The 27,593-nt window shown below is 51.4% G+C and overlaps 1 protein-coding gene and 1 long non-coding RNA gene across 2 annotated transcripts in view; one reads left to right on the top strand and one right to left on the bottom strand.

Annotated features, from left to right (window-relative positions):
* Positions 1-22,929, top strand: part of LOC127906903 (steroid 17-alpha-hydroxylase/17,20 lyase) — an 85,078-nt gene extending 62,149 nt beyond the window's left edge. Inside the window, exons 9-10 of the mRNA XM_052460704.1 lie at positions 22,408-22,511; positions 22,643-22,929. Coding sequence (XP_052316664.1) covers positions 22,408-22,511; positions 22,643-22,929 — 391 coding nt within the window. The remainder of the gene's footprint in view (positions 1-22,407; positions 22,512-22,642) is intronic.
* On the bottom strand, positions 9,533-14,013 carry LOC127906558 (uncharacterized). Its single transcript, XR_008061857.1, has 3 exons — positions 13,914-14,013; positions 11,501-11,982; positions 9,533-9,682 (listed from the first exon to the last, which is right to left on the bottom strand). It is a non-coding gene; the product is annotated as an uncharacterized LOC127906558 (long non-coding RNA).
* Positions 22,930-27,593: the final 4,664 nt, after the last annotated feature.

Below are 27,593 nucleotides of genomic sequence, written 5' to 3'. Positions count from 1 at the left end.
TCCCTCACACCGCCCTGACTCACAGCAGGTAACTAACACACCTGACCGATCTCACCTGTTATAGTCCTCATCCCTCACACAGCCCTGACTCACAGCAGGTAACTAACACACCTGACCTACCTCACCAGTTATAGTCTCATCCCTCACACCGCCCTGACTTCAGCAGGTAGTAACACACCTGACCTACCTCACCTGTTATAGTCCTCATCCCTCACACCGCCCTGACTCACAGCAGGTAACTAACACACCTGACCTACCTCACCTGTTATAGTCCTCATCCCTCACACCGCCCTGACTCACAGCAGGTAACTAACACACCTGACCGATCTCACCTGTTATAGTCCTCATCCCTCACACCGCCCTGACTCACAGCAGGTAACTAACACACCTGACCTATCTCACCTGCTATAGTCCTCATCCCTCACACCGCCCTGACTCACAGCAGTTAACTAACACAACTGACCTACCTCACCTGTTATAGTCCTCATCCCTCACACCGTTCTGACTCACAGCAGGTAACTAACACAACTGACCTACCTCACCTGTTATAGTCCTCATCCCTCACACCGCCCTGACTCACAGCAGATAACTAACACACCTGACCTACCTCACCTGTTATAGTCCTCATCCCTCACACCGTCCTGACTCACAGCAGGTAACTAACACACCTGACCTACCTCACCTGTTATAGTCCTCATCCCTCACACCGCCCTGACTCACAGCAGGTAACTAACACACCTGACCTACCTCACCTGTTATAGTCCTCATCCCTTCTGACTCACAGCAGGTACCTAACACACCTGACCTACCTCACCTGTTATAGTCCTCATCCCTCACACCGCCCTGACTCACAGCAGGTAACTAACACACCTGACCTACCTCACCTGTTATAGTCCTCATCCCTCACACCGCCCTGACTCTCAGCAGGTAACTAACACACCTGACCTACCTCACCTGTTATAGTCTCATCCTCACACCGCCCTGACTCACAGCAGGTACCTAACACACCTGACCTACCTCACCTGTTATAGTCCTCATCCCTCACACCGCCCTGACTCACAGCAGGTAACTAACACACCTGACCTATCTCACCTGTTATAGTCCTCATCCCTCCCTGACTCACAGCAGGTAACTAACACACCTGACCTATCTCACCTGTTATAGTCCTCATCCCTCACAATTACCCTGACTCACAGCAGGTAACTAACACACCTGACCTACCTCACCTGTTATAGTCCTCATCCCTCACACCGCCCTGACTCACAGCAGGTAACTAACACACTGACCTACCTCACCTGTTATACCTCATCCCTCACTGCCCTGACTTAGCAGTCCTAACACACCTGACCTACCTCACCTGTTATAGTCCTCATGACTCGCCCTGACTCACAGCAGGTAACTAACACACCTGACCTACCTCACCTGTTATAGTCTTCATCCCTCACACCGCCCTGACTCACAGCAGGTAACTAACACACCTGACCTACCTCACCTGTTATAGTCCTCATCCCTCACACCGCCCTGACTCACCTGACCTACCTCACCTGTTATAGTCCTCATCCCTCACACCGCCCTGACTCACAGCAGGTAACTAACACACCTGACCGATCTCACCTGTTATAGTCCTCATCCCTCACACCGCCCTGACTCACAGCAGGTAACTAACACACCTGACCTATCTCACCTGCTATAGTCCTCATCCCTCACACCGCCCTGACTCACAGCAGTTAACTAACACACCTGACCTACCTCACCTGTTATAGTCCTCATCCCTCACACCGCCTGACTCACAGCAGGTAACTAACACACCTGACCTACCTCACCTGTTATAGTCCTCATCCCTCACACGCCCTGACTCACAGCAGGTAACTAACACACCTGACCTACCTCACCTGTTATAGTCCTCATCCCTCACACCGTCCTGACTCACAGCAGGTAACTAACACACCTGACCTACCTCACCTGTTATAGTCCTCATCCCTCACACCGCCCTGACTCACAGCAGGTAACTAACACACCTGACCTACCTCACCTGTTATAGTCCTCATCCCTCACACCGCCCTGACTCACAGCAGGTAACTAACACACCTGACCTACCTCACCTGTTATAGTCATCATCCCTCACACCGCCCTGACTCACAGCAGGTAACTAACACACCTGACCGATCTCACCTGTTATAGTCTTCATCCCTCACACCGCCCTGACTCACAGCAGGTAACTAACACACCTGACCGATCTCACCTGTTATAGTCCTCATCCCTCACACGGCCCTGACTCACAGCAGGTAACTAACACACCTGACCTACCTCACTTGTTATAGTCCTCATCCCTTCTGACTCACAGCAGGTACCTAACACACCTGACCTACCTCACCTGTTATAGTCCTCATCCCTCACACCGCCCTGACTCACAGCAGGTAACTAACACACCTGACCTACCTCACCTGTTATAGTCCTCATCCCTCACACCGCCCTGACTCACAGCAGGTAACTAACACACCTGACCGATCTCACCTGTTATAGTCCTCATCCCTCACACGGCCCTGACTCACAGCAGATAACTAACACACCTGACCTACCTCACCTGTTATAGTCCTCATCCCTCACACCGCCCTGACTCACAGCAGGTAACTAACACACCTGACCTACCTCACCTGTTATAGTCCTCATCCCTCACACCGCCCTGACTCACAGCAGATAACTAACACACCTGACCTACCTCACCTGTTATAGTCCTCATCCCTTCTGACTCACAGCAGGTACCTAACACACCTGACCTACCTCACCTGTTATAGTCCTCATCCCTCACACCGCCCTGACTCACAGCAGGTAACTAACACACCTGACCTACCTCACCTGTTATAGTCCTCATCCCTCACACCGCCCTGACTCACAGCAGGTAACTAACACACCTGACCGATCTCACCTGTTATAGTCCTCATCCCTCACACGGCCCTGACTCACAGCAGGTAACTAACACACCTGACCTACCTCACTTGTTATAGTCCTCATCCCTCCTTCTGACTCACAGCAGGTACCTAACACACCTGACCTACCTCACCTGTTATAGTCCTCATCCTCACACCGCCCTGACTCACAGCAGGTAACTAACACACCTGACCGATCTCACCTGTTATAGTCCTCATCCCTCACACGCCCTGACTCACAGCAGGTAACTAACACACCTGACCTACCTCACTTGTTATAGTCCTCATCCCTTCTGACTCACAGCAGGTACCTAACACACCTGACCTACCTCACCTGTTATAGTCCTCATCCCTCACACCGCCCTGACTCACAGCAGGTAACTAACACACCTGACCTACCTCACCTGTTATAGTCCTCATCCCTCACACCGCCCTGACTCACAGCAGGCCTAACACACCTGACCTACCTCACCTGTTATAGTCTCATCCCTCACACCGCCCTGACTCACAGCAGGTAACTAACACCTGACCTACCTCACCTGTTATAGTCCTCATCCCTCACATCACCCTGACTCACAGCAGGTAACTAACACACCTGACCTACCTCACCTGTTATAGTCCTCATCCCTCACACCGCCCTGACTCACAGCAGATAACTAACACACCTGACCTACCTCACCTGTTATAGTCCTCATCCTCACACCGCCCTGACTCACAGCAGATAACTAACACACCTGACCTACCTCACCTGTTATAGTCCTCATCCCTCACACCGCCCTGACTCACAGCAGGTACCTAACACACCTGACCTACCTCACCTGTTATAGTCCTCATCCTCACCGCCCTGACTCACAGCAGGTAACTAACACACCTGACCTACCTCACCTGTTATAGTCCTCATCCCTCACACCGCCCTGACTCACAGCAGGTAACCAACACACCTGACTGATCTCACCTGTTATAGTCCTCATCCCACACGGCCCTGACTCACAGCAGGTAACTAACACACTGACCTACCTGTTATAGTCCTCATCCTTCTGACTCACAGCAGGTACCTAACACACCTGACCTACCTCACCTGTTATAGTCCTCATCCTCACACCGCCCTGACTCACAGCAGGTAACTAACACACCTGACCGATCTCACCTGTTATAGTCCTCATCCTCACCGCCCTGACTCACAGCCTAACACACCTGACCCCTCACTTGTTATAGTCCTCATCCTCACCTTCTGACTCACAGCAGGTAACTAACACACCTGACCTACCTCACCTGTTATAGTCCTCATCCCTCACACCGCCTGACTCACAGCAGGTAACTAACACACCTGACCTACCTCACCTGTTATAGTACTCATCCCTCACACCTGACTCACAGCCTAACACACCTGACCCTCACCTGTTATAGTCCTCATCCCTCACACCGCCCTGACTCACAGCAGGTAACTAACACACCTGACCTACCTCACCTGTTATAGTCCTCATCCCTCACACCGCCCTGACTCACAGCAGGTAACCTAACACACCTGACCTACCTCACCTGTTATAGTCCTCATCCCTCACCGCCCTGACTCACAGCAGGTAACTAACACACCTGACCTACCTCACCTGTTATAGTCCTCATCCTCACACCGCCCTGACTCACAGCAGGTAACTAACACACCTGACCGATCTCACCTGTTATAGTCCTCATCCTCACACGCCCTGACTCACACTCACAGCACTTGTTATAGTCACAGCAGGTACCTAACACACCTGACCTACCTCACCTGTTATAGTCCTCATCCCTCACACCGCCCTGACTCACAGCAGGTAACTAACACACCTGACCGATCTCACCTGTTATAGTCCTCATCCCTCACACGGCCCTGACTCACAGCAGGTAACTAACACACCTGACCTACCTCACTTGTTATAGTCCTCATCCCTTCTGACTCACAGCAGGTACCTAACACACCTGACCTACCTCACCTGTTATAGTCCTCATCCCTCACACCGCCCTGACTCACAGCAGGTAACTAACACACCTGACCTACCTCACCTGTTATAGTCCTCATCCCTCACACCGCCCTGACTCACAGCAGATAACTAACACACCTGACCTACCTCACCTGTTATAGTCCTCATCCCTCACACCGCCCTGACTCACAGCAGGTAACTAACACACCTGACCTACCTCACCTGTTATAGTCCCATCCCTCACATCACCCTGACTCACAGCCTCACACCTGACCTACCTCACCTGTTATACTCACCGCTTCTGACTCACAGCAGGTAACTAACACACCTGACCTACCTCACCTGTTATAGTCCTCATCCCTCACACCGCCCTGACTCACAGCAGATAACTAACACACCTGACCTACCTCACCTGTTATAGTCCTCATCCCTCACACCGCCCTGACTCACAGCAGGTAACTAACACACCTGACCTACCTCACCTGTTATAGTCCTCATCCCTCACACCGCCCTGACTCACAGCAGGTAACTAACACACCTGACCTACCTCACCTGTTATAGTCCTCATCCCTCACACCGCCCTGACTCACAGCAGGTAACTAACACACCTGACCGATCTCACCTGTTATAGTCCTCATCCCTCACACGGCCCTGACTCACAGCAGGTAACTAACACACCTGACCTACCTCACTTGTTATAGTCCTCATCCCTTCTGACTCACAGCAGGTACCTAACACACCTGACCTACCTCACCTGTTATAGTCCTCATCCCTCACACCGCCCTGACTCACAGCAGGTAACTAACACACCTGACCGATCTCACCTGTTATAGTCCTCATCCCTCACACGGCCCTGACTCACAGCAGGTAACTAACACACCTGACCTACCTCACTTGTTATAGTCCTCATCCCTTCTGACTCACAGCAGGTACCTAACACACCTGACCTACCTCACCTGTTATAGTCCTCATCCCTCACACCGCCCTGACTCACAGCAGGTAACTAACACACCTGACCTACCTCACCTGTTATAGTCCTCATCCCTCACACCGCCCTGACTCACAGCAGGTAACTAACACACCTGACCTACCTCACCTGTTATAGTCCTCATCCCTCACACCGCCCTGACTCACAGCAGGTAACTAACACACCTGACCTACCTCACCTGTTATAGTCCTCATCCCTGACTCACAGCAGGTAACTAACACACCTGACCTACTCACCTGTTATAGTCCCATCCTCACAGCCCTGACTCACATTAGGTAACTAACACACCTGACCTACCTCACCTGTTATAGTCCTCATCCCTTCTGACTCACAGCAGGTAACTAACACACCTGACCTACCTCACCTGTTATAGTCCTCATCCCTCACACCGCCTGACTCCAGCAGGACTAACACACCTGACCTACCTCACCTGTTATAGTCTCATCCCTTCTGACTCACAGCAGGTAACTAACACACCTGACCGATCTCACCTGTTATAGTCCTCATCCCTCACACCGCCCTGACTCACAGCAGGTAACTAACACACCTGACCTACCTCACCTGTTATAGTCCTCATCCCTCACACCGCCCTGACTCACAGCAGGTAACTAACACACCTGACCGATCTCACCTGTTATAGTCCTCATCCCTCACACCGCCCTGACTCACAGCAGGTAACTAACACACCTGACCGATCTCACCTGTTATAGTCCTCATCCCTCACACCGCCCTGACTCACAGCAGGTAACTAACACACCTGACCTACCTCACTTGTTATAGTCCTCATCCCTTCTGACTCACAGCAGGTAACTAACACACCTGACCTACCTCACCTGTTATAGTCCTCATCCCTCACACTGCCCTGACTCACAGCAGGTAACTAACACACCTGACCTACCTCACCTGTTATAGTCCTCCTCATGACTCACAGCAGGTACCTAACACACCTGCCCTGTTATAGACCGCCCTGACTCACAGCAGGTAACTAACACACCTGACCTACCTCACCTGTTATAGTCCTCATCCCCTCACACCGCCCTGACTCACAGCAGATAACTAACACACCTGACCTACCTCACCTGTTATAGTCCTCATCCTCACCTGACTCACAGCAGGTAACTAACACACCTGACCTACCTCACCTGTTATAGTCCTCATCCATCACATCGCCCTGACTCACAGCAGATAACTAACACACCTGACCTACCTCACCTGTTATAGTCCTCATCCCTCACACCGCCCTGACTCACAGCAGGTAACTAACACACCTGACCTACCTCACCTGTTATAGTCCTCATCCCTTCTGACTCACAGCAGGTAACTAACACACCTGACCTACCTCACCTGTTATAGTCCTCATCCGTTCTGACACAGCAGGTAACTAACACACCTGACTCACCTGTTATAGTCCCAGTTCTGACTAACTAACACACCTGACCTACCTCACCTGTTATAGTCCTCATCCCTCACACCGCCATGACTCACAGCAGGTAACTAACACACCTGACCTACCTCACCTGTTATAGTCCATCCGTTCATCAGCCTAACACACCTGACCTACCTCACCTGTTATAGACTCTGACTCACAGCAGGTAACTAACACACCTGACCTACCTCACCTGTTATAGTCCCATCCGTCTGACTCATCCCTGACCTACCTCACCTGTTATAGTCCTCATCCCCTGACTCACAGCAGGTAACTAACACACCTGACCTACCTCACCTGTTATAGTCCTCATCCCTCACACCGCCATGACTCACAGCAGGTAACACACCTGACCTACCTCACCTGTTATACATCCCTTCTGACTGTAACTAACACACCTGATCTCACCTGTTATAGTCCTCATCCCTCACACCGCCCTGACTCACAGCAGGTAACTAACACACCTGACCTACCTCACCTGTTATAGTCCTCATCCTCACACCGCCTGACTCACAGCAGGTAACTAACACACCTGACCGATCTCACCTGTTATAGTCCTCATCCCTCACACCGCCCTGACTCACAGCAGGTAACTAACACACCTGACCTACCTCACCTGTTATAGTCCTCATCCCTCACACCGCCCTGACTCACAGCAGGTAACTAACACACCTGACCTATCTCACCTGTTATAGTCCTCATCCCTCACACCGCCCTGACTCACAGCAGGTAACTAACACACCTGACCTACCTCACCTGTTATAGTCCTCATCCCTCACACCGCCCTGACTCACAGCAGGTAACTAACACACCTGACCTACCTCACCTGTTATAGTCCTCATCCCTCACACCGCCCTGACTCACAGCAGGTAACTAACACACCTGACCGACCTCACCTGTTATAGTCCTCATCCCTCACACGGCCCTGACTCACAGCAGGTAACACACCTGACCTACCTCACCTGTTATAGTCCTCATCCCTTCTGACTCACAGCAGGTACCTAACACACCTGACCTACCTCACCTGTTATAGTCCTCATCCTCACCGCCCTGACTCACAGCAGGTAACTAACACACCTGACCTACCTCACCTGTTATAGTCCTCATCCCTCACACCGCCCTGACTCACAGCAGGTAACTAACACACCTGACCTACCTCACCTGTTATAGTCCTCATCCCTCACCGCCCTGACTCACAGCAGGTACCTAACACACCTGACCTACCTCACCTGTTATAGTCCTCATCCCTCACACCGCCCTGACTCACAGCAGGTAACTAACACACCTGACCTACCTCACCTGTTATAGTCCTCATCCCTCACACCGCCCTGACTCACAGCAGGTAACTAACACACCTGACCTATCTCACCTGCTATAGTCCTCATCCCTCACACCGCCCTGACTCACAGCAGATAACTAACACACCTGACCTACCTCACCTGTTATAGTCCTCATCCCTCACACCGCCCTGACTCACAGCAGGTAACTAACACACCTGACCTACCTCACCTGTTATAGTCCTCATCCCTCACACCGCCCTGACTCACAGCAGATAACTAACACACCTGACCTACCTCACCTGTTATAGTCCTCATCCCTCACACCGCCCTGACTCACAGCAGGTAACTAACACACCTGACCTATCTCACCTGTTATAGTCCTCATCCCTCACACCGCCCTGACTCACAGCAGGTAACTAACACACCTGACCTACCTCACCTGTTATAGTCCTCATCCTCACACCGCCCTGACTCAGCAGGTAACTAACACACCTGACCTACCTCACCTGTTATACACAGCCCTGACTCACAGCAGGTAACTAACACACCTGACCTACCTCACCTGTTATAGTCCTCATCCCTCACACCGCCCTGACTCACAGCAGGTAACTAACACACCTGACCTATCTCACCTGTTATAGTCCTCATCCCTCACACCGCCCTGACTCACAGCAGGTAACTAACACACCTGACCTACCTCACCTGTTATAGTCCTCATCCCTCACACCGCCCTGACTCACAGCAGGTAACTAACACACCTGACCTACCTCACCTGTTATAGTCCTCATCCCTCACACCGCCCTGACTCACAGCAGGTAACTAACACACCTGACCTATCTCACCTGTTATAGTCCTCATCCCTCACACGCCCCTGACTCACAGCAGGTAACTAACACACCTGACCTACCTCACCTGTTATAGTCCTCATCCCTCTGACTCCCTAACACACCTGACCTACCTCACCTGTTATAGTCCTCATCCCTCACACCGCCCTGACTCACAGCAGGTAACTAACACACCTGACCGATCTCACCTGTTATAGTCCTCATCCCTCACACGGCCCTGACTCACAGCAGGTAACTAACACACCTGACCTACCTCACCTGTTATAGTCCTCATCCCTCCACCCCTGACTCACAGCAGGTACCTAACACACCTGACCTACCTCACCTGTTATAGTCCTCATCCTCACACCGCCCTGACTCTCACAGCAGGTAACAAACCTGACCTACCTCACCTGTTATAGTCCTCATCCCTCACACCGCCCTGACTCACAGCAGATAACTAACACACCTGACCTACCTCACCTGTTATAGTCCTCATCCCTCACCGCCCTGACTCACAGCAGGTAACTAACACACCTGACCTACCTCACCTGTTATAGTCCTCATCCCTCACCGCCCTGACTCACAGCAGGTAACTAACACACCTGACCTACCTCACCTGTTATAGTCCTCATCCCTCACACCGCCCTGACTCACAGCAGGTAACTAACACACCTGACCTACCTCACCTGTTATAGTCCTCATCCCTCACACCGCCCTGACTCACAGCAGGTAACTAACACACCTGACCTACCTCACCTGTTATAGTCCTCATCCCTTCTGACTCACAGCAGGTACCTAACACACCTGACCTACCTCACCTGTTATAGTCCTCATCCCTCACACCGCCCTGACTCACAGCAGGTAACTAACACACCTGACCTATCTCACCTGTTATAGTCCTCATCCCTCACACCGCCCTGACTCACAGCAGGTAACTAACACACCTGACCTACCTCACCTGTTATAGTCCTCACCGCCCTGACCAGCTAACTAACACACCTGACCTACCTCACCTGTTATAGTCCTCACTCTGACTCACAGCAGGTAACTAACACACCTGACCTACCTCACCTGTTATAGTCCTCATCCCTCACCGCCCTGACTCACAGCAGGTAACTAACACACCTGACCTACCTCACCTGTTATAGTCCTCATCCCTCACACCGCCCTGACTCACAGCAGGTAACTAACACACCTGACCTACCTCACCTGTTATAGTCCTCATCCCTCACCGCCCTGACTCACAGCAGGTAACTAACACACCTGACCTACCTCACCTGTTATAGTCCTCATCCCTCACACCGCCCTGACTCACAGCAGGTAACTAACACACCTGACCTACCTCACCTGTTATAGTCCTCATCCCTCACACCGCCCTGACTCACAGCAGGTAACTAACACACCTGACCTACCTCACCTGTTATAGTCCTCATCCCTCACACCGCCCTGACTCACAGCAGGTAACTAACACACCTGACCTACCTCACCTGTTATAGTCCCCATCCCTCACACCGCCCTGACTCACAGCAGGTAACTAACACACCTGACCTACCTCACCTGTTATAGTCCTCATCCCTCACACCGCCCTGACTCACAGCAGGTAACTAACACACCTGACCTACCTCACCTGTTATAGTCCTCATCCCTCACACCGCCCTGACTCACAGCAGGTAACTAACACACCTGACCTACCTCACCTGTTATAGTCCTCATCCCTCACACCGCCTGACTCACAGCAGGTAACTAACACACCTGACCTACCTCACCTGTTATAGTCCTCATCCCTCACACCGCCCTGACTCACAGCAGGTAACTAACACACCTGACCGATCTCACCTGTTATAGTCCTCATCCCTCACCGCCCTGACTCACAGCAGGTAACTAACACACCTGACCTACCTCACCTGTTATAGTCCTCATCCCTTCTGACTCACAGCAGGTACCTAACACACCTGACCTACCTCACCTGTTATAGTCCTCATCCCTCACACCGCCCTGACTCACAGCAGGTAACTAACACACCTGACCTATCTCACCTGTTATAGTCCTCATCCTGACTCACAGCAGGTAACTAACACACCTGACCTACCTCACTTGTTATAGTCCTCATCCCTTCTGACTCACAGCAGGTACCTAACACACCTGACCTACCTCACCTGTTATAGTCCTCATCCCTCACACCGCCCTGACTCACAGCAGGTAACTAACACACCTGACCTACCTCACCTGTTATAGTCCTCATCCCTCACACCGCCCTGACTCACAGCAGATAACTAACACACCTGACCTACCTCACCTGTTATAGTCCTCATCCCTCACACCGCCCTGACTCACAGCAGGTAACTAACACACCTGACCTACCTCACCTGTTATAGTCCTCATCCCTCACACCGCCCTGACTCACAGCAGATAACTAACACACCTGACCTACCTCACCTGTTATAGTCCTCATCCCTCACACTGCCCTGACTCACAGCAGGTAACTAACACACCTGACCTACCTCACCTGTTATAGTCCTCATCCCTCACACCGCCCTGACTCACAGCAGATAACTAACACACCTGACCTACCTCACCTGTTATAGTCCTCATCCCTCACACCGCCCTGACTCACAGCAGGTAACTAACACACCTGACCTACCTCACCTGTTATAGTCCTCATCCCTCACACCGCCCTGACTCACAGCAGGATAACTAACACACCTGACCTACCTCACCTGTTATAGTCCTCATCCCTCACACCGCCCTGACTCACAGCAGGTAACTAACACACCTGACCGATCTCACCTGTTATAGTCCTCATCCCTCACACGCCCTGACTCACAGCAGGTAACTAACACACCTGACCTACCTCACCTGTTATAGTCCTCATCCCTCACACTGCCCTGACTCACAGCAGGTAACTAACACACCTGACCTACCTCACCTGTTATAGTCCTCATCCCTCACGCGCCCTGACTCACAGCAGGTAACTAACACACCTGACCTATCTCACCTGTTATAGTCCTCATCCCTCACACCGCCCTGACTCACAGCAGGTAACTAACACACCTGACCTATCTCACCTGTTATAGTCCTCATCCCTCACACCGCCCTGACTCACAGCAGGTAACTAACACACCTGACCTACCTCACCTGTTATAGTCCTCATCCCTCACACCGCCCTGACTCACAGCAGGTAACTAACACACCTGACCTATCTCACCTGTTATAGTCCTCATCCCTCACACCGCCCTGACTCACAGCAGGTAACTAACACACCTGACCTACCTCACCTGTTATAGTCCTCATCCCTCACACCGCCCTGACTCACAGCAGGTAACTAACACACCTGACCTACCTCACCTGTTATAGTCCCATCCCTCACACCGCCCTGACTCACAGCAGGTAACTAACACACCTGACCTACCTCACCTGTTATAGTCCCATCCGTTCTGACTCACAGCAGGTAACTAACACACCTGACCTACCTCACCTGTTATAGTCCCATCCCTCACACCGCCCTGACTCACAGCAGGTAACTAACACACCTGACCTACCTCACCTGTTATAGTCCCATCCCTTCTGACTCACAGCAGGTAACTAACACACCTGACCGATCTCACCTGTTATAGTCCTCATCCCTCACACCACCCTGACTCACAGCAGGTAACTAACACACCTGACCTACCTCACCTGTTATAGTCCTCATCCCTCACACCGCCCTGACTCACAGCAGGTAACTAACACACCTGACCTATCTCACCTGTTATAGTCCTCATCCCTCACACCGCCCTGACTCACAGCAGGTAACTAACACACCTGACCTACCTCACCTGTTATAGTCCTCATCCCTCACACCGCCCTGACTCACAGCAGGTAACTAACACACCTGACCTACCTCACCTGTTATAGTCCTCATCCCTCACACCGCCCTGACTCACAGCAGGTAACTAACACACCTGACCTACCTCACCTGTTATAGTCCTCATCCCTCACACTGACCTGACTCACAGCAGGTAACTAACACACCTGACCTACCTCACCTGTTATAGTCCTCATCCCTCACACCGCCCTGACTCACAGCAGGTAACTAACACACCTGACCTACCTCACCTGTTATAGTCCCCATCCCTTCTGACTCACAGCAGGTAACTAACACACCTGACCTACCTCACCTGTTATAGTCCTCATCCCTCACACCGCCCTGACTCACAGCAGGTAACTAACACACCTGACCTACCTCACCTGTTATAGTCCTCATCCCTCACACCGCCCTGACTCACAGCAGGTAACTAACACACCTGACCTACCTCACCTGTTATAGTCCTCATCCCTCACACCGCCCTGACTCACAGCAGGTAACTAACACACCTGACCTACCTCACCTGTTATAGTCCTCATCCCTCACACCGCCCTGACTCACAGCAGGTAACTAACACACCTGACCTACCTCACCTGTTATAGTCCTCATCCCTCACACCGCCCTGACTCACAGCAGGTAACTAACACACCTGACCTACCTCACCTGTTATAGTCCTCATCCCTCACACTGCCCTGACTCACAGCAGTTAACTAACACACCTGACCTACCTCACCTGTTATAGTCCTCATCCCTCACACCGCCCTGACTCACAGCAGTAACTAACACACCTGACCTACCTCACCTGTTATAGTCCTCATCCCTCACACCGCCCTGACTCACAGCAGGTAACTAACACACCTGACCTACCTCACCTGTTATAGTCCTCATCCCTCACACCGCCCTGACTCACAGCAGATAACTAACACCTGACCCCTCACCTGTTATAGTCCTCATCCCTCACACCGCCCTGACTCACAGCAGGTAACTAACACACCTGACCGATCTCACCTGTTATAGTCCTCATCCCTCACACGGCCCTGACTCACAGCAGGTAACTAACACACCTGACCTACCTCACCTGTTATAGTCCTCATCCCTCACACCGCCCTGACTCACAGCAGGTAACCTAACACACCTGACCTACCTCACCTGTTATAGTCCTCATCCCTCACACCGCCCCTGACTCACAGCAGGTAACTAACACACCTGACCTACCTCACCTGTTATAGTCCTCATCCCTCACACCGCCCTGACTCACAGCAGGTAACTAACACACCTGACCTACCTCACCTGTTATAGTCCTCATCCCTCACACCGCCCTGACTCACAGCAGATAACTAACACACCTGACCTACCTCACCTGTTATAGTCCTCATCCCTCACACCGCCCTGACTCACAGCAGATAACTAACACACCTGACCTACCTCACCTGTTATAGTCCTCATCCTCACCGCCCTGACTCACAGCAGGTAACTAACACACCTGACCTACCTCACCTGTTATAGTCCTCATCCCTCACCGCCCTGACTCACAGCAGATAACTAACACACCTGACCTACCTCACCTGTTATAGTCCTCATCCCTCACACCGCCCTGACTCACAGCAGGTAACTAACACACCTGACCGATCTCACCTGTTATAGTCCTCATCCCTCACACGGCCCTGACTCACAGCAGGTAACTAACACACCTGACCTACCTCACCTGTTATAGTCCTCATCCCTCACACCGCCCTGACTCACAGCAGGTAACTAACACACCTGACCTACCTCACCTGTTATAGTCCTCATCCCTCACACCGCCCTGACTCACAGCAGGTAACTAACACACCTGACCTATCTCACCTGTTATAGTCCTCATCCCTCACACCGCCCTGACTCACAGCAGGTAACTAACACACCTGACCTATCTCACCTGTTATAGTCCTCATCCCTCACACCGCCCTGACTCACAGCAGGTAACTAACACACCTGACCTACCTCACCTGTTATAGTCCTCATCCCTCACACCGCCCTGACTCACAGCAGGTAACTAACACACCTGACCTACCTCACCTGTTATAGTCCTCATCCCTTCTGACTCACAGCAGGTACCTAACACACCTGACCTACCTCACCTGTTATAGTCCTCATCCCTCACACCGCCCTGACTCACAGCAGGTAACTAACACACCTGACCTACCTCACCTGTTATAGTCCCATCCCTCACATCACCCTGACTCACAGCAGGTAACTAACACACCTGACCTACCTCACATGTTATAGTCCCATCCCTCACATCACCCTGACTCACAGCAGATAACTAACACACCTGACCTACCTCACCTGTTATAGTCCTCATCCCTCACACCGCCCTGACTCACAGCAGGTAACTAACACACCTGACCTACCTCACCTGTTATAGTCTCATCCCTCACACCCTTCTGACTCACAGCAGGTAACTAACACACCTGACCTACCTCACCTGTTATAGTCCTCATCCCTCACACCGCCCTGACTCACAGCAGGTAACTAACACACCTGACCTACCTCACCTGTTATAGTCCTCATCCTCACACCGCCCTATCTCACAGCAGGTAACTAACACACCTGACCTACCTCACCTGTTATAGTCCTCATCCCTCACACCGCCCTGACTCACAGCAGGTAACTAACACACCTGACCTACCTCACCTGTTATAGTCCTCATCCCTCACACCGCCCTGACTCACAGCAGGTAACTAACACACCTGACCTACCTCACCTGTTATAGTCCTCATCCCTCACACCGCCCTGACTCACAGCAGGTAACTAACACACCTGACCGATCTCACCTGTTATAGTCCTCATCCCTCACACCGCCCTGACTCACAGCAGGTAACTAACACACCTGACCACCTCACCTGTTATAGTCCTCATCCCTCACACCGCCCTGACTCACAGCAGGTAACTAACACACCTGACCTACCTCACCTGTTATAGTCCTCATCCTCACACCGCCTGACTCACAGCAGGTAACTAACACACCTGACCTACCTCACCTGTTATAGTCCTCATCCCTCACACCGCCCTGACTCACAGCAGGTAACTAACACACCTGACCTACCTCACCTGTTATAGTCCTCATCCTCACACCGCCCTGACTCACAGCAGGTAACCAACACACCTGTCCTCAGTCCCTCACACCGTTCTGACTCACAGCAGGTAACTAACACACCTGACCTACCTCACCTGTTATAGTCCTCATCCCTCACACCGCCCTGACTCACAGCAGGTAACTAACACACCTGACCTACCTCACCTGTTATAGTCCTCATCCCTCACACCGCCCTGACTCACAGCAGGTAACTAACACACCTGACCTACCTCACCTGTTATAGTCCTCATCCCTCACACTGCCCTGACTCACAGCAGGTAACTAACACACCTGACCTACCTCACCTGTTATAGTCCTCATCCCTCACACCGCCCTGACTCACAGCAGGTAACTAACACACCTGACCTACCTCACCTGTTATAGTCCTCATCCCTCACACCGCCCTGACTCACAGCAGATAACTAACACACCTGACCTACCTCACCTGTTATAGTCCTCATCCCTCACACTGCCCTGACTCACAGCAGTTAACTAACACACCTGACCTACCTCACCTGTTATAGTCCTCATCCCTCACACCGCCCTGACTCACAGCAGATAACTAACACACCTGACCTACCTCACCTGTTATAGTCCTCATCCCTCACACCGCCCTGACTCACAGCAGGTAACTAACACACCTGACCTACCTCACCTGTTATAGTCCTCATCCCTCACACCGCCCTGACTCACAGCAGATAACTAACACACCTGACCTACCTCACCTGTTATAGTCCTCATCCCTCACACCGCCCTGACTCACAGCAGGTAACTAACACACCTGACCGATCTCACCTGTTATAGTCCTCATCCCTCACACGGCCCTGACTCACAGCAGGTAACTAACACACCTGACCTACCTCACCTGTTATAGTCCTCATCCCTCACACCGCCCTATCTCACAGCAGGTAACTAACACACCTGACCTACCTCACCTGTTATAGTCCTCATCCCTCACACCGCCCTGACTCACAGCAGATAACTAACACACCTGACCTACCTCACCTGTTATAGTCCTCATCCCTCACACCGCCCTGACTCACAGCAGGTAACTAACACACCTGACCTACCTCACCTGTTATAGTCCTCATCCCTCACACCGCCCTGACTCACAGCAGATAACTAACACACCTGACCTACCTCACCTGTTATAGTCCTCATCCCTCACACCGCCCTGACTCACAGCAGATAACTAACACACCTGACCTACCTCACCTGTTATAGTCCTCATCCCTCACACCGCCCTGACTCACAGCAGGTAACTAACACACCTGACCTACCTCACCTGTTATAGTCCTCATCCCTCACACCGCCCTGACTCACAGCAGATAACTAACACACCTGACCTACCTCACCTGTTATAGTCCTCATCCCTCACACCGCCCTGACTCACAGCAGGTAACTAACACACCTGACCGATCTCACCTGTTATAGTCCTCATCCCTCACACGGCCCTGACTCACAGCAGGTAACTAACACACCTGACCTACCTCACCTGTTATAGTCCTCATCCCTCACACCGCCCTGACTCTCAGCAGGTAACTAACACACCTGACCTACCTCACCTGTTATAGTCCTCATCCCTCACACCGCCCTGACTCACAGCAGGTAACTAACACACCTGACCTATCTCACCTGTTATAGTCCTCATCCCTCACACCGCCCTGACTCACAGCAGGTAACTAACACACCTGACCTATCTCACCTGTTATAGTCCTCATCCCTCACACCGCCCTGACTCACAGCAGGTAACTAACACACCTGACCTACCTCACCTGTTATAGTCCTCATCCCTCACACCGCCCTGACTCACAGCAGGTAACTAACACACCTGACCTATCTCACCTGTTATAGTCCTCATCCCTTCTGACTCACAGCAGGTAACTAACACACCTGACCTACCTCACCTGTTATAGTCCTCATCCCTCACACCGCCCTGACTCACAGCAGGTAACTAACACACCTGACCTACCTCACCTGTTATAGTCCCATCCCTCACATCACCCTGACTCACAGCAGGTAACTAACACACCTGACCTACCTCACATGTTATAGTCCCATCCCTCACATCACCCTGACTCACAGCAGATAACTAACACACCTGACCTACCTCACCTGTTATAGTCCCATCCCTCACACCGCCCTGACTCACAGCAGGTAACTAACACACCTGACCTACCTCACCTGTTATAGTCCCATCCCTCACACCGTTCTGACTCACAGCAGGTAACTAACACACCTGACCTACCTCACCTGTTATAGTCCTCATCCCTCACACCGCCCTGACTCACAGCAGGTAACTAACACACCTGACCTACCTCACCTGTTATAGTCCTCATCCCTCACACCGCCCTATCTCACAGCAGGTAACTAACACACCTGACCTACCTCACCTGTTATAGTCCTCATCCCTCACACCGCCCTGACTCACAGCAGATAACTAACACACCTGACCTACCTCACCTGTTATAGTCCTCATCCCTCACACCGCCCTGACTCACAGCAGGTAACTAACACACCTGACCTACCTCACCTGTTATAGTCCTCATCCCTCACACCGCCCTGACTCACAGCAGATAACTAACACACCTGACCTACCTCACCTGTTATAGTCCTCATCCCTCACACTGCCCTGACTCACAGCAGTTAACTAACACACCTGACCTACCTCACCTGTTATAGTCCTCATCCCTCACACCGCCCTGACTCACAGCAGATAACTAACACACCTGACCTACCTCACCTGTTATAGTCCTCATCCTCACACCGCCCTGACTCACAGCAGGTAACTAACACACCTGACCTACCTCACCTGTTATAGTCCTCATCCTCACACCGCCCTGACTCACAGCAGATAACTAACACACCTGACCTACCTCACCTGTTATAGTCCTCATCCCTCACACCGCCCTGACTCACAGCAGGTAACTAACACACCTGACCGATCTCACCTGTTATAGTCCTCATCCCTCACACGGCCCTGACTCACAGCAGGTAACTAACACACCTGACCTACCTCACCTGTTATAGTCCTCATCCCTCACACCGCCCTATCTCACAGCAGGTGTAACACACCTGACCTACCTCACCTGTTATAGTCCTCATCCCTCACACCGCCCTGACTCACAGCAGATAACTAACACACCTGACCTACCTCACCTGTTATAGTCCTCATCCCTCACACCGCCCTGACTCACAGCAGGTAACTAACACACCTGACCTACCTCACCTGTTATAGTCCTCATCCCTCACACCGCCCTGACTCACAGCAGATAACTAACACACCTGACCTACCTCACCTGTTATAGTCCTCATCCCTCACACCGCCCATCCCTCACACCGACTCACAGCAGATAACTAACACACCTGACCTACCTCACCTGTTATAGTCCTCATCCCTCACACCGCCCTGACTCACAGCAGGTAACTAACACACCTGACCTACCTCACCTGTTATAGTCCTCATCCCTCACACCGCCCTGACTCACAGCAGATAACTAACACACCTGACCTACCTCACCTGTTATAGTCCTCATCCTCACACCGCCCTGACTCACAGCAGGTAACTAACACACCTGACCGATCTCACCTGTTATAGTCCTCATCCCTCACACGGCCCTGACTCACAGCAGGTAACTAACACACCTGACCTACCTCACCTGTTATAGTCCTCATCCCTCACACCGCCCTGACTCTCAGCAGGTAACTAACACACCTGACCGATCTCACCTGTTATAGTCCTCATCCCTCACACAGCCCTGACTCACAGCAGGTAACTAACACACCTGACCTATCTCACCTGTTATAGTCCTCATCCCTCACACCGCCCTGACTCACAGCAGGTAACTAACACACCTGACCTATCTCACCTGTTATAGTCCTCATCCCTCACACCGCCCTGACTCACAGCAGGTAACTAACACACCTGACCTACCTCACCTGTTATAGTCCTCATCCCTCACACTGCCCTGACTCACAGCAGGTAACTAACACACCTTACCTATCTCACCTGTTATAGTCCTCATCCCTTCTGACTCACAGCAGGTAACTAACACACCTGACCTACCTCACCTGTTATAGTCCTCATCCCTCACACCGCCCTGACTCACAGCAGGTAACTAACACACCTGACCTACCTCACCTGTTATAGTCCCATCCCTCACATCACCCTGACTCACAGCAGGTAACTAACACACCTGACCTACCTCACCTGTTATAGTCCCATCCCTCACACCGCCCTGACTCACAGCAGGTAACTAACACACCTGACCTACCTCACCTGTTATAGTCCCATCCCTCACATCACCCTGACTCACAGCAGGTAACTAACACACCTGACCTACCTCACCTGTTATAGTCCCATCCCTCACACCGCCCTGACTCACAGCAGGTAACTAACACACCTGACCTACCTCACCTGTTATAGTCCTCATCCCTCACACCGCCCTGACTCACAGCAGGTAACTAACACACCTGACCTACCTCACCTGTTATAGTCCTCATCCCTCACACCGCCCTGACTCACAGCAGGTAACTAACACACCTGACCTATCTCACCTGTTATAGTCCTCATCCCTCACACCGCCCTGACTCACAGCAGGTAACTAACACACCTGACCGATCTCACCTGTTATAGTCCTCATCCCTCACACCGCCCTGACTCACAGCAGGGAACTAACACACCTGACCGATCTCACCTGTTATAGTCCTCATCCCTCACACCGCCCTGACTCACAGCAGGTAACTAACACACCTGACCTACCTCACCTGTTATAGTCCCATCCCTTCTGACTCACAACACATAACTAGCACACCTGACCTACCTCACCTGTTATAGTCCCATCCCTCACACTGCCCTGACTCACAGCAGGTAACTAACACACCTGACCTACCTCACCTGTTGTAGTCCCATCCCTTCTGACTCACAACACATAACTAGCACACCTGACCTACCTCACCTGTTATAGTCCCATCCCTCACACCGCCCTGGCTCACAGCAGGTGACTAACACACCTAACCCTAACCTTACAGCATACTACAGCACACTACAGCACACTACAGCACACTACAGCATCCTACAGCATAATACAAAACACTACAGCGTACTACAGCACACTACAGTACACTACAGCACACTACAGCACACTACAGTACACTACAGCACACTACAGCACACTACAGCGTACTACAGCGTACTACAGCATACTACAGCGTACTACAGCACACTACAGCATACTACAGCATACTACAGCACACTACAGCGTACTACAGCGTACTACAGCACACTACAGCACACTACAGCACACTACAGCATACTACAGCATACTACAGCATACTACAGCACACTACAGCGTACTACAGCACACTACAGCAGACTACAGCACACTACAGCACACTACAGCATACTACAGCACACTACAGCATACTACAGCATACTACAGCGTACTACAGCGTACTACAGCATACTACAGCACACTACAGCGTACTACAGCGTACTACAGCACACTACAGCGTACTACAGCACACTACAGCATACTACAGCACACTACAGCACACTACAGCACACTACAGCATACTACAGCATACTACAGCATACTACAGCATACTACAGCACACTACAGCACACTACAGCATACTACAGCACACTACAGCATACTACAGCACACAACAGCACACTACAGCATACTACAGCACAATACAGCATACTACAGCACACTGCAACATATTACAGCGTACTACAGCATACTACAGCACACTGCAACATATTACAGCGTACTACAGCATACTACAGCACACTGCAACATATTACAGCGTACTACAGCATACTACAGCACACTGCAACATATTACAGCGTACTACAGCATACTACAGCACACTGCAACATATTACAGCGTACTACAGCATACTAAAGCGATCTAAAGCATACTACATTTTCAAACTTTCACATACAATAAAACGTATATTTTCGCATACCCAAAATGCCTATTATGTAGAGTTCAAGTACAGGTTTTTGGACATGGCCAGTCTCTCTGTCCTCCCCAGTATCGGCGGTCATTCCATCTGTAAGGGAAGCCGTGTACTGGTGAACATGTGGGCTATACACCACGACCCGGAACACTGGGACCAGCCAGAGGACTTCAGACCAGGTGAGATAGATCCTCACACACACACACACACACACACACACACACACACGCACGCACACACACGCACACACACACACACACACACACACACACAGTTGAAAATAACACCCCCATCCCTTCTCCCTCCCCAGAGCGTTTCCTAGATGACAAGGGCCAGCGCTTCGCTCCTTCCTGTTTCATGCCATTTGGGGCAGGGCCTCGGGTCTGCGTGGGCGAATCACTGGCCAGGCTGGAGCTGTTCCTGTTTGTGAGTGGTCTGCTGCAGAGGTTCAGCTTCAGCCCCGCCCCTGGGGTCTCTCTACCCGACCTGGAGGGGCGCCTAGGGGTGGTGCTACAGCCACTCAGATACACCCTCACTGTTACACCTAGACCAGGCTGGGAGGGGGTGAGGGGGGAGGGGGTGTGTTGGAAGGATTGAGAGGGAAGGGGAAAAGACTGAGGGGAGGGACTGAGGGGAGATACTGAGGGGGACTGAGAGGGAGGGGGAGAGACTGAGATGGGGAGACTGAGGGGAGATCCTGAGGGGAGGGGGAGAGACTGAGAGGGAGGGGGAAAGACTGAGGGGGAGGGACTGAGGGGGAGATACTGAGGATGGGGGTTAAGGGGAGTGTTGGATTGAGGGGGAAAGACTGGGGGGAGTGACTGAGAGGGGGGTGAGATACTGAGGGGCCGAGGGGGAGGGGAGAGGGACTGAGGGGAGGGGGTGAGATACTGAGAGGGAGGGACTGAGGGGGTGAGATACTGAGAGGGCGGGACTGAGGGTGAGAGGGGAGAGGGGAAGACTGAGGGGAGAGGGGGAGGGAGGGAGAGACTGAGGGGAGGGACTGAGGGGGTGAGATACTGAGAGGGGGACTGAGGGTGAGAGGGGAGAGGGGAAGACTGAGGGGGAGAGGGGAGGGAGGGAGAGACTGAGGGGGAGGGACTGAGGGGGTGAGATACTGAGAGGGGGGACTGAGGGTGAGAGGGGAGAGGGGAAGACTGAGGGGAGAGGGGAGGGAGGGAGAGACTGAGGGGGAGGGACTGAGGGGTGAGATACTGAGAGGGGGGACTGAGGGTGAGAGGGGAGAGGGGAAGACTGAGGGGAGAGGGGAGGGAGAGACTGAGGGGAGGGACTGAGGGGGTGAGATACTGAGAGGGGGACTGAGGGGGAGAGATACTGAGAGGGGGGACTGAGGGTGAGAGGGGGAGGGAGGGAGAGACTGAGGGGGAGGGACTGAGGGGGTGAGGTACTGAGAGGGCGGGACTGAGGGTGAGAGGGGAGAGGGGAAGACTGAGGGGGAGAGGGGAGAGGGGAAGACTGAGGGTGAGAGGGGAGAGGGGAAGAGAGAGGGTGAGAGGGGACAGGGAGAGGGGGACTGAGGGTGAGAGGGGAGAGGGGAAGACTGAGGGTGAGAGGGGACAGGGGAAGAGAGAGGGGGAGAGATACTGAGAGGGGGGGACTGAGGGTGAGAGGGGACAGGGGAAGAGAGAGGGTGAGAGGTACTGAGGGGGGGGACTGAGGGTGAGAGGGGACTGAGGGTGAGAGGGGACTGAGGGTGAGAGGGAAGCAATGCATCTGACTCTTGGTAATTCAATGTTTTAAGTCAATGTTTTAAATGTACATGTCCATAATCAAATCAATAAATGAAGATCGATCTAACCTCATGACATACATGGTTCCATTTAACCATCACAGAGATGGGAGTTATAGTTTACATATTTATTATCAGGCAGACGTACAGTATATAGACAGGCTGATTTAGGACACAGACAGACACAGAGGGTTACTCCCTAATCAACAGAGATCTGGTCTGGGAGCAGACTGTAGTAACAACACCTCTGTTAGACAAACCATACCACAGGAGTGGTCATTTTAGTCCCATATTGGCCCATTAAATTCCAGACTGGCACATTAAATCCCAGATGGGCCCTTTAAATCCCAGACCGGCACTTTAAATTTCAGACTGGCCCTTTGAATCACAGACTGGCTCTTTAAATCCCAGACTGGCCCTTTGAATCCCAGATGGGCCCTTTGAATCCCAGATGGGCCCTTTAAGTCGCTCTGGATAAGAGCGTCTGCTAAATGACTTACATTTACATTTACATTTAAGTCATTTAGCAGACGCTCTTATCCAGAGCGACTTACAAATTGGCTTAAATGTAATGTAATGTTAAATCACAGACCGGCTCTTTAAATTCCAGACTGGCCCATTAAATCCCAGACTGGCCCTTTAAATCACAGACCGGCTCTTTAAATCCCAGACTGGCCCTTTAAATCCCAGACTGGCCCTTTAAATCACAGACTGGCCCTTTAAATCCCAGACCGGCTCTTTAAATCCCAGACTGGCCCTTTAAGTGACTCTGAGAGGGAAACGTGGGCCCGACTGAACTAGCTGGATGATCCTGGTTCTAGACCGGTTGTGTGTCTAGCTAACCCTAACCCTAACTAGAACTACAGTGTGTCTGTATGCCTGGGCATGTAGAGGAATGGCCCGAATGGAAACCGAATCCCCATAGTGCACTACTTCTGACCAGAGGACCTAAGAGCCTAAAGTAGTGCACTATGAAGGGAATAGGGTGCCATTTGAGATTTAACCTATGTAGCCCCCATAGGACTCTGGTCTAAAGTAGTGCACTATATAGGGAATAGGACTCTGGTCTATAGTAGTGCACTATATAGGGAATAGGGTTCTATAGGACTCTGGTCTAAAGTAGTGCACTATATAGGGAATAGGACTCTGGTCTAAAGTAGTGCACTATATAGGGAATAGGACTCTGGTCTAAAGTAGTGCACTATATAGGGAATAGGGTCCTGGTCTAAAGTAGTGCACTATATAGGGAATAGGGTCCTGGTCTAAAGTAGTGCACTATATAGGGAATAGGGTTCTATAAGGCTCTGGTCTAAAGTAGTGCACTATATAGGGAGTAGGGCTCTGGTCTATAGTAGTACCACTATATAGGGAATAGGGCTCTGGTCTATAGTAGTACCACTATATAGGGAATAGGACTCTGGTCTAAAGTAGTGCACTATATAGGGAATAGGGCTCTGGTCTATAGTAGTACAACTATATAGGGAATAGGACTCTGGTCTATAGTAGTACACTATATAGGGAATAGGGCTCTGGTCTATAGTAGTGCACTATATAGGGAATAGGTCTCTGGTCTATAGTAGTGCACTATATAGGGAATAGGGTTCTATAAGGCTCTGGTCTATAGTAGTACCACTATATAGGGAATAGGGCTCTGGTCTAAAGTAGTGCTCTATGTAGCCCCCATAGGGCTCTAGTCTAAAGTAGTGCTCTATGTAGACCCCATAGGGCTCCAGTCTAAAGTAGTGCACTATATAGGGAATAGGGTGCCATTTGGGATGCATACCTACTGTATATACTGTATGTGAGTAGGGAGTAACTGGAACATGTTGGCCGAATACTGACTGACTGACTGGCATACTAGTTTACTGACTGACTGGTTTACTGACTGACTGGCTGGCATACTAGTTTACTGACTGACTAGTTTACTGACTGACTGCAGACTGGTTTACTGACTGACTGGTTTACTGACTGACTGGCTGGTTTACTGACTGACTGGTTTACTGACTGACCGGCTGGCAGACTAGTTTACTGACTGACTGCAGACTGGTTTACTGACTGACTGCAGACTGGTTTACTGACTGACTGGCTGGTTTACTGACTGACTGGCTGGCATACTAGTTTACTGACTGACTGCAGACTGTTTTACTGACTGACTGGCTGGCATACTAGTTTACTGACTGACTGCAGACTGGTTTACTGACTGACTGCAGACTGGTTTACTGACTGACTGCAGACTGGTTTACTGACTGACTGCAGACTGGTTTACTGACTGACTGGCTGGCATACTAGTTTACTGACTGACTGCAGACTGGTTTACTGACTGACTGCAGACTGGTTTACTGACTGACTGGCTGGTTTACTGACTGACCGGTTTACTGACTGACCGGCTGGCAGACTAGTTTACTGACTGACTGGCTGGTTTACTGACTGACTGGCTTACTGACTGACCGGCTGGCAGACTAGTTTACTGACTGACTGCAGACTGGTTTACTGACTGACTGCAGACTGGTTTACTGACTGACTGGCTGGTTTACTAGTTTACTGACTGACTGCAGACTGGTTTACTGACTGACTGCAGACTGGTTTACTGACTGACTGGCTGGTTTACTGACTGACCGGTTTACTGACTGACCGGCTGGCAGACTAGTTTACTGACTGACTGCAGACTAGTTTACTGACTGACTGGCTGGTTTACTGACTGACTGGCTTACTGACTGACTGGCTGGTTTACTGACTGACCGGCTGGCAGACTAGTTTACTGACTGACTGGCTGGCAGACTAGTTTACTGACTGACCGGCTGGCAGACTAGTTTACTGACTGACCGGCTGGCAGACTAGTTTACTGACTGACTGGCTGGCAGACTAGTTTACTGACTGACTGGCTGGCAGACTAGTTTACTGACTGACTGACCGGCTGACTGACCGGCTGGCAGACTAGTTTACTGACTGACCGGCTGGCAGACTAGTTTACTGACTGACTGGCTGGTTTACTACTGACTGGCTTACTAACTGACTGACTGACTGGCTGGCAGACTGGTTTACTGACTGACTGCTTTACTGACTGACTGCTTTACTGACTGACTGCTTTACTGACTGACTGGTTTACTGTTTTTTTTACTGACTGACTGGTTTACTGACTGACTGGTTTACTGACTGACTGGCTGGCTAACTGGTTTACCGACTGGCTGGCTGGATTACTGACTGACTGGCTGGCAGGCTAACTGGTTTACTGACTGACTAGGTGACAGACTGACTGGCTGGCTGCCTGGTTTACTGATTGACTGGCCAACTGGTTGACTGACTGGCTGACCTAGTGACGTCATGGGTGTTCTCTTCAGTACAACTCCCTCTGTTCCTCCATGTTAGAAATACAAAACTCTCCTTCTGTCCAGAGCTTCTAGAGCCAGACGGACACTAGCTAGAAGATCACAGAACCTTGACGTGTGATCCCTTGTGTTAGCCATGTTGTTAAATGAGCACAGCACACTGTTAGGAAACAAGACTCAAGACT

The sequence above is a fragment of the Oncorhynchus keta genome, chromosome 13, assembly GCF_023373465.1.
Source record: "Oncorhynchus keta strain PuntledgeMale-10-30-2019 chromosome 13, Oket_V2, whole genome shotgun sequence".
Classification (NCBI taxonomy): domain Eukaryota; kingdom Metazoa; phylum Chordata; class Actinopteri; order Salmoniformes; family Salmonidae; genus Oncorhynchus; species Oncorhynchus keta.
This window is presented reverse-complemented; position numbering and strand designations above follow the sequence as displayed.